The 15,807-nt window shown below is 48.1% G+C and overlaps 1 protein-coding gene across 2 annotated transcripts in view; it reads right to left on the minus strand.

Annotated features, from left to right (window-relative positions):
* Positions 1-15,807, minus strand: part of LOC138521855 (N-acetyllactosaminide alpha-1,3-galactosyltransferase-like) — a 155,248-nt gene that overhangs the window by 11,371 nt on the left and 128,070 nt on the right. For both annotated transcript variants that reach the window (XM_069635001.1, XM_069635002.1), the window contains exons 3-4: positions 11,012-11,127; positions 484-621 (exon numbers count right to left, since the gene is read on the minus strand). In XM_069635001.1, coding sequence (XP_069491102.1) covers positions 484-621; positions 11,012-11,127 — 254 coding nt within the window. The remainder of the gene's footprint in view (positions 1-483; positions 622-11,011; positions 11,128-15,807) is intronic.

Consider the following 15,807-nt stretch of genomic DNA (forward strand, 5'->3'; position numbering starts at 1 on the left):
TTACCCCTAAATGACGTCACTGCCCTGGCCCCTTGACTTGCCTGTGCACCTGCCCCCTCCCCTCTATACACTGACTCAGCTGAGAGTCCCAGCAGGCAACGCTGATCGCAGCTTGACTACATAGCTCAACCGCACACCGGGTAAAAGTGGTGGCCTGATCGCTTGGCCAGCTGTCCTCTTGTACAGCACGCCCTGGCATTTTGCAGCTCACCAGGCAATGGTGCCCACCTGTACACTCAGCCATGCCATTTTCCTTCACATCAGGTCCTGCTGCATCCCTACAACCTGCTTATTACACTGTACCTCATTGCTAGTGACCAAGCGCCTGGGCCTGCTGCCTTACTGTCCCACACCCACATATCTGGCTCCTTTGCCCAGCTGTGTACCTCAATTCTGCACCTGTATTGGAAACAGTCACCATGCCCCCACCTCGAGACCTGGCCTTCATGCTAGCCTGTGCGCATGCCCTGATGTAACACTCACTTTCCCACTGCAAAGACAGACAGCCCGATAACTGTGCCGCGTGCCCGGTGCATCTCATCATCCTCTATCTGGTTGAAGGTTCCTTCCCAAACGATGGGGGCCCCCCAGGCAGTCATGCCAGGCTCCTTCGGGAAGTATCTGAATGGGAAAAGAAAAAGAGAGCAGTGTGAATTCAGTTTTCTGCAGTGATGTTGCATCATTTTACTAGTTTTTGAGCAGGCTGTCACAATCTATTACCAAGTTCCTAGAGTGGTGTCACAATCTGTTACCAGGTGCCTGGGCTGATGTCATAATCTGTTACCAAGTGCCTAGAGTGATGACGCAAGCTATTATTAAGTTCTTGCAGTGATGTCAAAATCTATTACCAAGTTCCTGGAGTTATGTCACAATCTGTTACTAAGTTCCCAGAGTGATGTCACAATCTATTATCAAGTTCTTGCAGTGGTGTCACAATCTATTAACAAGTTCCTGGAGTGATGTCACAATCTGTTACCAAGTTCCTGGGGTGATGTCACAATCTATTATCAAGTTCTTGGAATGATGTCACAATCTGTCACCAAGTTCCCGGAGTGATGTCACAATCTGTTACCAAGTGCCTGGAGTGATGTCACACGCTATTATCAAATTCTTGCAGTGATGTCACAATCTATTACCAAGTTCCTGGAGTTATGTCACAATCTGTTACCAAGTTCCCAGAGAGATGTCACACTATATTATCAGGTTCTTGCAGCAATGTAACAATCTATTACCAAGTTCCTGAAATGATGTCACAATCTGTTACCAAGCTCCTGGAGTGATGTCAGAATCTATTATGAAGCGCTTGTAATGTTGTCACAGTCTAATGTCGAGTGGTGGCTGGGATCATCTAGCGTGGGGGTATTCACTTTCCAAAAATAGGTATTCCGAGTACTCATCAACCTGTTCCAAATAGTAAGACATTCTTTTTATGTATGTTTAAAGGTATTTAATCATTATAATTGTTCTTTTAACACTCTTAATACCGGAGACCAGTTTCTAAGTGCGCGACCGGGATTCAAACCTGTGTTGCTATGCGCTGTCTTGCTTCCAAGACAAACTCATTGGCCCTGAGCTATCCTCCTGACCTCATATTCCTTAATCTATGTGCAAACAGTTTGAAGGGACCTGGCTCTTTCAGGTGACGCACCATGCTGAATACACAGGTAAGTATGAAGGTAGGTTTGTTGTACAATTCCAAAAGGTCACTTAGGATACATCAGGCAAGCAAATGGGGAGCAACCTCTCGTTCATCCACACCCCAGCCAGTTCACTGTCCAACCCAACATTCCATACCAAGATTCCGGGTATGCACTCCGACACCAGCTTGCACATGAAACCAGGCAGGCCACAACACAGTTTGTTATGTTATGTTGATTTATAACGCGCAGCGCTCCCACCCAGAGGCAATAAGTTCGGGCAAAGCAAATTAGCTAAGACCTCTAAGAAACACTTGTGTACAGGTGCGTTATAAATGCCATTCAAAATCTGCAAGGAGCTGGCCAATCCTACTGCAGTCTTTACTATTCCCTCCCAGGCCCTCTGCATGGCCTTGGCCTCTCATTTCACTACTAAAACTCAGAACATCCTACCTCCTCATCCTCCTCCTCCTCTACCAATCCTGGCCTGTCTGAGGCTGTCTCTCCTCCCCCTTTCTCCTCCTTCCCCCTGTTCACCCCTGACAATGTTTCTGGACAAGTCTGATCTATGAAAGTCTCATCAAAGCAGGTTCTCCCCTGCTCATCCAGAACCATCAAGGACCACATCAACACCCTTGCTCCAGCCTTGGCCAATTTCTGCAATCACTCCTTTGCCACTGGAACTTTCCCTTCCTCCCTTAAGTACTCTCTTGTGCACCCCCTTTTGAAGAAGCCCTCGGCCAATCCTTCCTCTCCAGCTAACTATCGCCCAATTTCCATCACTCCTTAATGGGAAAACTCTTGGAAAAGCTGGCCATCTCCCAGCTTAATCTAGATACTCAAACTGTTGGTTGCCTTCATGACCACAAGTCTGGCTTCAGAACTGCCAGAAGCACAGAAACTGCTCTGCTGAACACCCGTGAAGACTTGCTCTCCAATCTTGACTCTAATGTCCCTTCTGTCCTCATTCTCCTTGATCTATCCTCCGCTTCTGACACAGTCAATCACGCCATCCTGCTCAATCGTCTCCGGGACAAACTTGGTATTACTGATCCGGCCCTGGCCTGGTTGATGACCTTTCTCACCGACCGGCCCTTGCAGGTCCAACTGTGATCTTTCCTCTCTTCTATCTCTCTCTCTACTTGTGTTGTTCTCCAATGGTCTAACCTCTGTCCGTGGCTCTTCAACCACTACATGGCACCTCTTGCCCACCGCATTGTTACTTTCTGCTCAAATTTTCAATGTTATATGGATGACACTGAGCTCTCTTTCAGGCTCTCCTCAGCCACCTCTGCTTCTTCTCTCATACCAGACTGTCTGGCCACAATTCAGGAATGGTGTGCCACCAATGATCTCTGCCTTAATGCCAGTAAGAATGTGTTCCTCTTCATTGGTACACCCACTCCTCCCTCCTTTCCTTTCTCTCTCTGGCTGCCCACTCTGGGCCCTCTTCCTGCTCCTTCCTGTCAGGCTAAGAACCGTGGTGTCATCTTCGACTCCACCCTCTCCTTCTCACCTCACATCTCTGATGTCTCATAAAGTCAAACTGCACCTCCCCAGAAGCTCACTGTCTCCAGATCTCTGGTCCTCTCTAGGCTGGACCATTGCAACAGCCTTTTTCTTAATCTTCCTGCCTCTACTCTTCAACCTTTACAACTTATCCAGAACAGGACTGCAAGACTTGTCCTTGGCCTCAAGCCGAGTGATCCTATCTCTCCAGCTCTGAAATCTCTTCACTGGCTCCCTGTGGCTTCAAGGATCAACTTCAAGACCCTCTGCATTCTCCACAAGGCTTTCTGGGGCAGAGCACTACTCTACCTCCAAATTCCTCTTCCAAAACATCTTCCTTCTCGAGCTCTCCGCTCATCCACCTCCAACTCTCTGAAGGTTAGATGCTTCACCAAGCAGAAATTTGGGGAAAGATCTATTTCCTCGGCTGCGGTCTCCCTCTGGAACAGACTCCCTGCCTCACTCAAACTTGAGCAGAACCACCTCCAGTTCCGGAAGCAACTCAGGACCTTCCCTTTCGCTTCCGCTTTCTCTCTTCCACTCCCCTGCTGATGCACCTGACTGCTCCGCGCACTGGTCACCCTTTGAAAACAGGCTGAGGTTCCTGCATGTCCAGTTGCCTCAAACTGCTTAAGGGCTCCCCAGCACTTAACGGTCTGTATCTGCAACCCTACAGTCCCTTCTCTCTGCACGTATGAGCCAGCCACTGGCTGCACTTGTGAGTTAACTGCACTTTCCCCTTCCCCTCCCCCCGGCACTTCTCCCCTTCCCTCTTCACCGCACTTGCGCGATATGAATGATACAAGGCCTAGTAAAATTGTTATTTTGTCCTTCCTTGTTTCCCCGTCCTTGTCTAGTCGCGCCTAGAAACACTTGTGTACAGGCGCGTATAAATGCCACATCATATCATATCTTTGCAATGCGATTCAGTTTTAGAATCCATCATCAGTAGAACATATATGAAAATAACAATAATAAGCAAATGTTTTCACCAACCTTACTTTGGTATAGGATATCCTCTGCTACCTATTAGTAAATATTAACTACAGGACCTCTTACCTGCCCAAATCGTTCAGACTCTAGTGGCTATCTATCGAGTCTATCAGCAGGGTCGGATTGGCCCTGGGGAGTGGGGGCCAGTTTCTGGCCATGCCTGGGCCGGTTTGGAGAAAAACAAATTGAAAACATATATATATATATTTTTCAAATTCTTTTTTTTCTTCCAAAAAGCCTTTCATCCTTCTTAGGTCAATAAATGAGTACCAACACAGGTTGGGTGATATTGTATGTTTATTTGTTCTATAAAAAAGAGCTTAAGAGTAAGTGCTATACAATAACAGATTATCATTTGGCCTTGGACATCTGCTTGCGTTCACAGTAATTTGTCAATATGCATCTATACACACATATATTAATGACACATATGGTGATCCATTCTTGTATGAAATTTAGATCACATTAGTGAAATCATAACCATATTTTTCGTAGTGTACTTAGGAACAATGCCATTTGATACCACTTCCTGTTTTGTCAAAGGTGAAATAAACACAAAAAAGTATAAAATCAAGCACGTATGTGGTTTTTGAAGACAACTCCTACCTTTGAATTGTTAGTGCACAGTCTAAAGGTAACAGGCATAATTCTGCATTACTTTCTATCATTCTTACGGTCACAATAAGGGTGCCAGACGTGCAGATAACAGTATAAGTATAACACATCACTACTGTGGACTCGCCCAAGGGAAAAAAGTAAAAGCTGATCGTGACCGGAATGAGTGTAAGCAAATACCAGTTGTTTCCTTAACTGAAGCAGACATGGTGTAGTTTGGAATGCCACCGTGATGGAGTTTCAGAGGACTGGAGCGTGACATGAGACGCATTTTTTCCTTGTTTTCTCCTTGCAAGCCAGTCTAATTTCCATTCTGGTGATGGCCTTACTGTGTGATGACCATGCACTAGCCTATGGTTTTAGTTTGGCCATCAGAGAAGCCAGCATAGTGGCAGTGATTGCCTTGTAGGTGAGGCATGCAGTTTTTAACCTGATCTTAGCCAGGATGGGGCGCCGGTATAGTTTGCGCAAGGTGGGGGTGATGTGGTCGAATTTCATACAGCCAGTGATGAGGCGAACCACAGCATGGAGGCTGCTTTGCGGGAGGCCAGGTGAACAGCCAGGAGACCTGCAGGGAGGGTGTTACCCCAGTCAATATGTGAGCTCACTAGGGTCTGCGCCACCGTTCAGAAGTCATGGGGTGGGAGGAAGGGTTTGATGTTGCGGAGTGGAGAGATCTGTTACCAAGCATTTTCTGCATTCATCGCAATGCGTTGTTCGAAGGCTAAATGGCTATCCACAATGAAGCCTAGGGATTTTGCTGAGTGGGTGTGTGGAGGATTGAACCCGTCTTACCTCATATCCAGCCACTTTGGAGTGGGTTCCTGCTTGGCGAGGTGGCCCAGGAATAGGAATTCGGTCTTCATGGGGATAAGCTTTCAGCAGGCATTTGTCATCCACGTTAGAATGGTTTCAAGGCATGAGCGAAAAACAAGCGATATTGTTTGGGGCCTTAACCTTTAGGTAAAACTGTACAGCATCTGCGTACTAGTGTAGCGCAATGTTGGTGCCTTCTATGAGTGAGCCCAGAGGGTTCATATAGAGTTCAAAGATGACCAGGGAGAGAATGGAACCCTGAAGGACAGGTGACAGGGTAGCAGTCGGTCCTTATGGATCCCATTTGTCTAATGTCTGCCAGAGAAGTAGGATGTAAGCCATCTCGGGATGGTCCATAGAATCCCAGGTTCTAGGGTGAATAGGGTGTGATGCTGTTGCCAAGTGGCAATGCCCAGTGGGTCCGCTGGACGTGCCAGTATAGGCCGGCTTTGTCAGAAAACGTGGGTCAGTTTGATTACTTCATTTTGACAAATGTTACTGACCCAATTTGCTTTAAAATGCACAGTATTACACACTCCCCTTTCTCTGTTTCTCTGTTCCCAAGCTTCTCTTTTCCCATCCAATGGGCTCGCTCTCGTAACCTCTTTCCAGCTTCCTTTCTCTCCTCCATCTTCCTCTGCTCTCGCCTCCAGCCTTCTCCAAAACCCTGGGGATCGTTTTCGGTTCAAGAGAAAATTGCACGGAGGCGACCACCTCCATTTGCACTCAAGTACAAAATATCCCTACGTTTCTCTTTTCCATAGTGGAAAGCGAGGAGTAGAACATGGGTGAAATCAATGTCACTTATCACTTTGCCACTCTGTCGGTTGACAGATGTAAATGCTCCCTGCAATAAACTATAGCGGTAGGGATTTTGTATGGATTCCTATGTAATCCACATGCTTTTACCAGGTGGTCCTCTGAGGAGGATTCCATAGGAATCGATGGCATTAGCTCCAGCATGGAAATCCATGCTGGCGGGAAGTGAGCCGCATATGTCAGTCGGAGACGGAAATGGAGGGGGAAATATGCATCTGACAAATTCCCCAAAATGCGGTGGATTGGTAAAAGTGGTGGCACAAACATTTATCACCAGTTTTACCATTCCGCCACAGAACGAATGACCTCCCCCCCATGGTCTCCAAACTCCAGCTCCAAATCTCTCTTCCGCTGTCGTGCTGAGAGTTTGCCTTTATATAGGGCTTGGCTTGAATAGCTGCAACCTCACTGGCTGGAGTAGTCATATGATGAGTCTCCCACTTGAGAAATTCTTTAAAATGGCAGCCGCCACCTTGAGCAGCAGATCAGAATGTTCCCTCGCCAGGGTGGGCGGTCTGCTTCTGGAAGTTTCCTTTAACTAGGACTCCTGTGAAGCCCAGGCGAGTGTTGAACCTTGCTCTTAAGAGGTGGGGCAGCTTAGGAACCCCTTCTACGTATGATTCAGTGGGGATGCTTCCCCCATTGTTTGAACTGTAGGAAGGTGCTGCACTTCCTCCTGCCTGAACATTAACTGAGTGCGCAGTGCGGGTTCCCCAAGAAGGTCCTCTGGGGAATACAGTACTCATTTCGGGAACTTGGGACTTTCTGTATCCATTTTTCCTTCAGTTGGAAAGAGGAATTGTGGGAGATGTAGTCCTTCTCTTCCCAGTCTGTAGAATTCACATAGAGAATTTCTACAGGCTTCTTCCACCTGAATCTGTATGTGCCTCTTCCGGATCCGATCCAGGTTTTCCTCCAAACCAAAAGGTGGATTAAGAATTGTCATTTGCAGATTCTGAGCTTTCCGGGCTCTGCTGGGTGACTTGGTCTGGTGAGATCATTGGTTACGAGGACCTGTGAATGGCATCTCTAGGGCCATGTGACGATGACTGGAAGGTGACTTCATCGCAGTGGCCACTTTTATGTGGTGCCCACCCAACCCTGGCTATCACTAAACTGCCTCCAGCCACAGCACAGGGTTTACTTTATCCCTTGCCCAACACATTCTAAACCCACTTTATTTTTAATGATCCTCTCTCCGAAGCCAACACCAGGGCCCCAAGGGCCTCCACTCTGACCATTCACACGAGGGTCATATTGAAATCCTAGCATAAGATGAACGCAGCCCTGGATTTCTGGGTTAACTGGACACAGACATGGCTCCTCCCCTTAGTGCACTCTGTGTGGCAAACATGTTTTTCATCTGCTATGCATGCACATTCCTGAAGCTTTAAGGTGTCACTTGGTGCCTGTGTTGCACTAGTGGGCAAGTCTTTCTTTTCTTTTGTTAGTCTGCCTGTAGCCGATTGGCTGCAAGTTAGGTAGCAATTCAACACGTGCCACCTTTTCCTTGACTTGCTAACACTGGTGTTCCTGATTCTTAGACAAGGTGGGCCACTTCCTCATTATGCCTACTTTGTCCAGGAGTTGCTTATGCAGCAGCGGGGACTGGCAGGTGACTCCAAACACAGGGGAGCAGGCATAACCCCGGCATCCGTCCATTCGTAACCAACACATACCCATAGCTCATTCCCATTTCCCCAGAAAAGTGTAGAATGAGACCTGTTTGTTTGTTGGCATATAAAGGCTGCAGCTTTTATTCCACAATAACACAAAACCAAACTGCACACATCTGTGTCCAAAAGAACCTGCTTCCCCCTTTCCTTCCCCAAGAATCCATAAGTAGGCCCAACTCTCCCCACCTTGGCGTCCGAGCCTCTCCTGCCCCTGCAGGCGCTCCTGGGCGGGGAGAGTGCCGTTTCCTTGGGGGAAGCTGAGCCGTAGTTGTTCCCCCCAGACGCCCCTGCCGCTTAGGCTCCCAAGGGGCGCTGGGTCCGAGAAGAGCAAAGACCCTTCCTGCTTTCTCCCGGCTCCTCTGGAGTCGGTCTCCTGTGTTTGTCCGGCCAAACACCGCCACACCGCCTAGTCGTCCTGCGATGATGACAACCAGGTGCTCCTGCTGTTCTGTTCGTAGGCTTGGTGGGTGGGAAAATGAAACCTTCTCCTGTTATGCCACGAGCCGGTGTCCCACGGCTGCAGCTGGATGCTGCCTTCCGTCCTGACACCGCTCATTATAAAGGGGAATCCCCTCCCCTTCCTTTTGTTCGCCCTTCACGGGCTTTCTCCCAGTTCTGCCGCGCTTCCCATTTTGCTGGCTTTTCCTTCTTTTGCCGCCTTGCACCGGCGCCTCCCCCTCCTTCCTGCGGGGGGGCCAAAGTGAGGACACTGCCCGGGTTATCGGGGGTGCCTCTTCCATTTTGCTGTGCCTTGTGTTCATCGTCCCTGGCACAGATTGGACAGCTGACTGACGTGACTCCCAACTCTAAAGAAACTTCGTTACGAGTGAAGACGATGAGTCGGACAAAGTGCCAACGGAAAAATAGTTCCAAACCTAACCTGCCAAAAACGGTGTAGCTTTCCTGATGCTCAGTGGGCTGGATTTTCCAGCACCCATTGAGAAACAGGAAGGCTGTGACGTCAAGCAGACCACCCTAATGCAGTGGTATTCAAACTTTTTCATACCAAGCTCACCCTTGAGAAAAAATACTGTTTCTGGCCCCGCCCACCTAGGGGTTGGTCCCCCTACGGGGCCCCCAAATAATGCCCAGGAGGGCCCAGACTCTTTCAAACATCAGCATGTTTACTACTGCTTATATTTTCTATTAAAAGCAGTCACCTTAATCCTTTTTTCATATCAAAAACTGTAATCTTAATCCCTTCCAAAGAGTCTGCCCCTGCCTCCCCAAGACATTCTTTTGCCCCCCCCCCCCCCAGGGGGACCAGCCCTCAAGTTTGAAGACCACTGCCCTAATGCCTTTCATATGGCTGCTTTTCGTAGAATACTTAGATTATTTGCAAAAACGACGACTACATCACAGACATGAGAGGCAGGCGTGTGTGCATCGACGGGGAATGGAAAGAGCACAGCAGCGTTGGCATCTCTCTGATCGGGATATATGAAATATCCGCTGGTCCCTCTGATGTTGAAACTTCACTGAGCTACAGTTGGGGCGGAGCAGGGGAGGGGAGTTACAGGGAGGAGGGTGGGGCACCAGCTGTTAACTAGACAGACTATGGCGATTCATCCTGTTTGTATCTCCCGATGGGATGTATTCTCTTGGTGTCTCCCCCTCCCCCTCCCCCGAGTATGTGAATGATTTTAACAATATATCATCTACATGCACTTTTTTGTTTTTTTTGCCCACCTCATGTAAATCTCCTGGTCTCGATTCTGTTCCTCCCGATTTACAATGGTTGTATTGTTATAATCCATGTAATTTCTTGGTCAATAAAAAGATTAATTTGAAAAAAAAAAGACTACCTGCGCATTAGGAAGGGAGTGAAATGCAATCGCTCCATAAGGAAAATGAAAAAAAAGTATTTGTTTTTTTACATTGTTCCAAGTTACTTTTTTAGGGACCCAGAACTCCTGAGAAACAGTGCCTGGTACCCCGTATTGGTCGAGAGGGAATGAAAGAGAGAGAAAAGACTGGGAGCTGACTGCAGAGGCCAGTAGGAGGAGTGCAAATGGATGCTATTTTTGCATTGTTCTGCCTTTTAATGCTTTGCTATAGTGCCTGCCATTGACTTCTGTAATGTCGGTAGACACGCAATAGTCCCTTTCTGCAATACTAGCCATTATGGCGTAACATACGCCGTTCTAATATACCTTAAAGTCAATATCGCTTGGTAATTCATGGGGTCACTTCTGTCCCCCTTCTTAAATTATTACAACCGATCGCTTCAAGGAAGGGAGCATATTCGTCCTAAAGCGTTTTGCTCTGTAGAGGCTGAAACATTGAGCTGGTAATTAACTGTTCATTGACACTGGAACTGCTGTGCCCTGTGTGAAGAAAAGTGGGGGTGGAAAGAAGCAACTTGAAATTATTCTGAATGTTTGCGATAGAGGAAGGTGAATGTGAAGGTGATCGCGTAGAAGCGTCTCATTCTGTTTGTTAAAATGATAGCTGTTGTTGAATTTGAAGGGCACACAGAGATGCACTTTGTCATTTGGACAGCAGAGGGCAACCTAACACTGATAGATTGCATCAGCTGAGTACGAAAACATACCTAGGCATTTTATATATATAGATAGATAAGACCCTTTGTCTCAGAGGTGGCAAACAGCCTCCAACACGTTTATTCCTAGGCCTAAAGGCAAACTAACTGCACGTCTCCACTCACTCCACCATCTGATACTAAACGAAAATCACACTACCTGTACACAAGGCTTTTTAGCCAAACCAAAAATGTCAAATGTGGCATTATCCACTGTCCAGTAGAGTAGGCAGTAAATGGCAGGCTGACATATAGGGAAATGGTTATATTTTCCGGACATGATTGTGCCACTGAAAAGCTGGCAAAAATAAAGCACCATCACATTTTCAGATGTCCCAGTCGGCTGTATCAGTCTCAGGATTTCCCTGTAGGACAGTCTGCCCTGGAATGGCAGTAATACTTACATTAGTTGAGATAGCCAATAACAGTAGATCGATACGGGCAGCACACAGCAGGTGAACAAAAGCAATAACATTTTCCTGTGGAAACGTGACAGCATTTTCGACTGGTGGATGAATCCCTGCAGAATAAAAGGAGAGAAGTCTTTAATTACTTTGTTGATCATCACATCATGATGTATTTGTTTACGGTCTGATCTTTCCATCACTTAAGAACTTTGGGGTTTCTGATGTCAACAAAGGCAGTGTGCTGTGCCCCACACAGGAGTTCTAGTTAGATCATTGTTCACTGTGAAGACGTAGTGGCAAAATCGTCACAGGTCTTGGTGGCCATGTTCGATAGGAAAAAGGAGAACACTAAAGAAGATGATGGGGAGTGGCATCACCGAGTAGGCTTCAGCACTCCAACCAACCACGTTTCGCACTCACCACAGTCCTCTCACTAAGCCAATGGGTAGCTCGCTGTAAAAGGTGTACACTCAAATGCAAGGTATCAGCAAGGAAGCACATGGGGAAGTGGTTCTAGGTCAGGGGGCATATTCCATAAGCAGAGGACATCAGCCAGGAAGAACATGGGGAAGTTGTTCTAGGTCAGGAGGCATATTCCACAGGGAGAGGACATCAGCAAGGAAGAACATGGGGAATAGTTTCCAGGTCAGGGGGCACATTCTGTGCGGCTAGGAAATCAGCAAGGAAGCACATGGGGAAGTGGTTCGAGGTCAGGGGGCATATTCCATAAGCAGAGGACATCAGCCAGGAAGAACATGGGGAAGTTGTTCTAGGTCAGGAGGCATATTCCACAGGGAAAGTACATCAGCAAGGAAGAACATAGGGAATAGTTTCCAGGTCTGGGGGCACATTCTGTGCGGCTAGGATATCAGCAAGGAAGCACATAGGGAAGTTGTTGTAGGTCAGGAGGCATATTCCACAGGGAGAGGACATCAGCAAGGAAGAACATGGGGAATAGTTTCCAGGTCAGGGGGCACATTCTGCAGGGCTAGGATATCAGCAAGTAAGAACATGAGGGATTGTTTCCAGGTCAGGGGGCACATTCTGCAGGGCTAGGATATCAGCAAGGAAGCACATAGGGTAATTGTTCTAGGTCAGTATGCATATTCCACAGAGAGAGGACATCAGCAAGGAAGAACATGGGGAATTATTTCCAGGTCAGGAGGCATATTCCACAGAGAGAGGACATCAGTAAGGAAGAACATGGGGAATTATTTCCAGGTCAGGAGGCATATTCCACAGAGAGAGGGCATCAGCAAGGAAGAGCATGGGGAATTATTTCCAGGTCAGGAGGCATATTCCACAGAGAGAGGACATCAGTAAGGAAGAACATGGGGAATTATTTCCAGGTCAGGAGGCATATTCCACAGGGAGAGGACATCAGCAAGGAAGAACATGGGGAAGTGGTTCCAGTTTTGGGGGCATATTCCACAGGGAGAGGAAGAACATGGGGAATTGTTTCCAGGTCAGGGGGCACATTCTGCAGGGCTAGGATATCCGCAAGGAAGCACGTGAGGAAGTGGTTCCAGGCTCGGGTACATATTCCACAGGGAGAGGACATCATCAAGGTAGAACATGGGGAATTGTTTCCAGGTCAGGGGGCACATTCTGCAGGGCTAGGATATCCGCAAGGAAGCACATGGGGAAGTGGTTCCAGGTCAAGGGGCATATTCCACAGGGAGAGGACATCATCAAGGAAGAACATGGGGAATTGTTTTCAGCTGAGGGGGCACATTCTGCAGGGCTAGGATAATCGCAAGGAAGCACATGGGGAAGTGGTTCCAGGTCAAGGGGCATATTCCACAGGGAGAGGACATCATCAGCAAGGAAAAACATGGGTTAGGGGGCATATTTCACAGGGAGAGGAAGAACATGGGGAATTGTTTCCAGGTCAGGGGGCACATTCTCCAGGGCTAGGATATCTGCAAGGAAGCACATGGGGAAGTGGTTCCAGGTCAAGGGGCATATTCCACAGGGAGAAGACATCATCAAGGAAGAACATGGGGAATTGTTTCCAGGTCAGGGGGCACATTCTGCAGGGCTAGGATATCCGCAAGGAAGCACATGGGGAATTGGTTCCAGGCTCGGAGGCATATTCCATAGGGAGAGGAAGAACATGGGGAATTGTTTCCAGGTCAGGGGGCACATTCTCCAGGGCTAGGATATCTGCAAGGAAGCACATGTGGAAGTGGTTCCAGGCTCGGGGGCATATTCCACAGGGAGAAGACATCATCAAGGAAGAACATGGGGAATTGTTTCCAGGTCAGGGGACACATTCTGCAGGGCTAGGATATCCGTAAGGAAGCATATGGGGAAGTGGTTCCAGGCTCGGAGGCATATTCCATAGGGAGAGGAAGAACATGGGGAATTGTTTCAAGGTCAGGAGGCTATGGCATCAGCCAGAATGCACACGGGGATGTGGTTCCACGTCAGAGGGGGGCACTCAACAAGAAGTGGAGAGGGGAGATGCAAGAGGTAGATATGAGACACACATTTAACATTCTCCCTATTATAGACACGACTGAGAAGAGAGAGTGAAGAAATCATATTTGTTTTTATATAGTGCTTCATGCCAGGGCCCTCCCACTTCTAAGTGATGCAATAGAGTTATTGTCATCCAATGTAATGGTGATAAGAGAGAAACCTCAGCAGTATAAATAATGCCCAGAAAGGAGAAGGTGGCACCATGGGAGAGACAGGGGGAGGATGGGAAAACTGAGAGCCATGTTTAAATATCCCCTGGCTATAACCAGAGGCCAGGAGGGTGAGCAGAGACATGAGATGCACATGACGGAGAGGGGAGGTATAAGAGGGACATTTGCATCCTTCAGGGGCACGCAGACGGCGCCAAGTGGCGCCAGGAGATCACGTGACCAACACGAGGACGGGGGCGGTATGACTGAGAAAGTCACAGAGCACGTGAGCGAAACAGTCGGGAGAGAGAGAGAGAGAGAGGAGCGTCGAGAGTGACATTTATCACACAGCGCCCGCCCCTCAGCCCCCATACGCCGCCTCCTGAAGGGCTGTGCAGTCACTCCACTTCTGGCCAAGGCTGCTGCCCCGCAAAGGCGTGCCCTTGACAGCTGTGCACTCTGCACAACACCTTAGACATTTAAATGCTCCAGAAGATATAAATACAGCGCCGAAGGGGGAGGGGGTATGAGAGGGGGCTATAAACACCCCTTCTCCATGAATAGAGTACAGGGGCATATGGGAGCAGCTGCACCTCCCTGGGGCATGAATACAGGAGGAGAGGAGGATATGCCAGCGGAGGAGGGTTCAAGGACAAGGGGTCACGTGATCAGAGGTATCTGTGGGGAGGGTCAGGGATGGATGCCACCGTGAAGCTCCCCTAATGCCTTAACCGCATTCCAGAGGGAGGGGTAGTGGGGGACGAATCAGTAATAGATTTCAACAGCATTGTCAAAGCCAATAGGTTTCAGCTGGCATGTGTCAAGTGTTGTGAAGCGCACCCTCAGATACTGTGGCATAGTCCCCATATGGCAAGGAAGAACCCCCCCACTCATGCGGCTGCTGCCATCATGTGTCATGTTCATCGCAAATGACAAAATGGCATGTGCTAGACAACACTTCTGTACAGATGCATAAAGGCATGTACCTTCACGCGCGAAAGCATTGCGTAAGTTGCGCGTCACGCCGGCCGCTGCGACAGGAGCTTCACTACAACCCATGAGGAAACTTGCTTTTTAAACTTCTATATTTTATGGCAGTAAACCAAACGAAGAAACAAATCAGCTTATTACCAGCCTACCAAAAAGTGTGTGTGTGTGTGTTTAATGATCTTATTAATATCATTTTACAACGTCACATAGCACTAGTTCCGTGGGATCATGTCACCTGGGAGAAGTTGGCAGGTAGGCAACTTTTTTTCCCTGACCCCTAAAATACTTGCCAAAAATATTCTAGGAAGGGTATCATTTCATATTATAAACTCCAATCCTAGAATATTTGGGGAAAGTGTTTGATTTGACTGAAAGTGCATTATCTAGGAAATGTCGCCCTCTGGCGGCCATTTCCCAGGTGACTTTATCACTGGACACCATAGCACACCCAAGAAAGTAGCAGTTTTCCGCTATATGAAGCAGAAAGGAAAGAGGAGGGGATAAGCAGCGACAAAAGAATAAGCGAGAAGGGCCAGGGGTAGGATGGTGCTTGCAGATGTGTAGAGAGGGAGGTTGGCGCAGAGCAAGTGAAGGGTGGCAAATGACCAGTGAAACGTTCCGCTTGGTGGTTAAGGGCATGCAAACAAATCCGTAGCCAAGCAACTGGGCCCAGTGGCATTTCCACCAGGACAATCTGTCTTCAAGTCAAAAACCGAAGGCAGGAGAAGCTGGCAGGCTTCATGCCAGCTGTGACTTACACTAGCTCATGCCAGTGGAATTTCCAGTAGGCATCTAAATATACGGCAAAATCCTGATTATCCGGAAAGATGGGAAATGAATGCTAGAGTATAATCAGACACACCGGATAACCGGGTGCCGGTTATCCAGGGGGAACGAAGCTGGAAACCGGAGGAAGAAAGCCAATTCAGAGAGCTTGCTACACCTCTGTTGTGTTTACCACAACTCTCCCATCTGGCACCTCAGCTATCCAGCCTCCACACACTGTTATCTGGCATTTACTTAAACGAAATAGTACCACGACCGGCAATAGCGGTGCTGGTTAATAAAGCATTCCCGCTAATAGGTGCCGGATTATAAACAATGATGCCATTGCACCAACATGTCAGGGGCAGCGGAAGTGACATCACATGACCTTTGGCCTCTGATGAC

Source organism: Ambystoma mexicanum, chromosome 13, assembly GCF_040938575.1.
Source record: "Ambystoma mexicanum isolate Mex_15411 chromosome 13, UKY_AmexF1_1, whole genome shotgun sequence".
NCBI lineage: Eukaryota > Metazoa > Chordata > Amphibia > Caudata > Ambystomatidae > Ambystoma > Ambystoma mexicanum.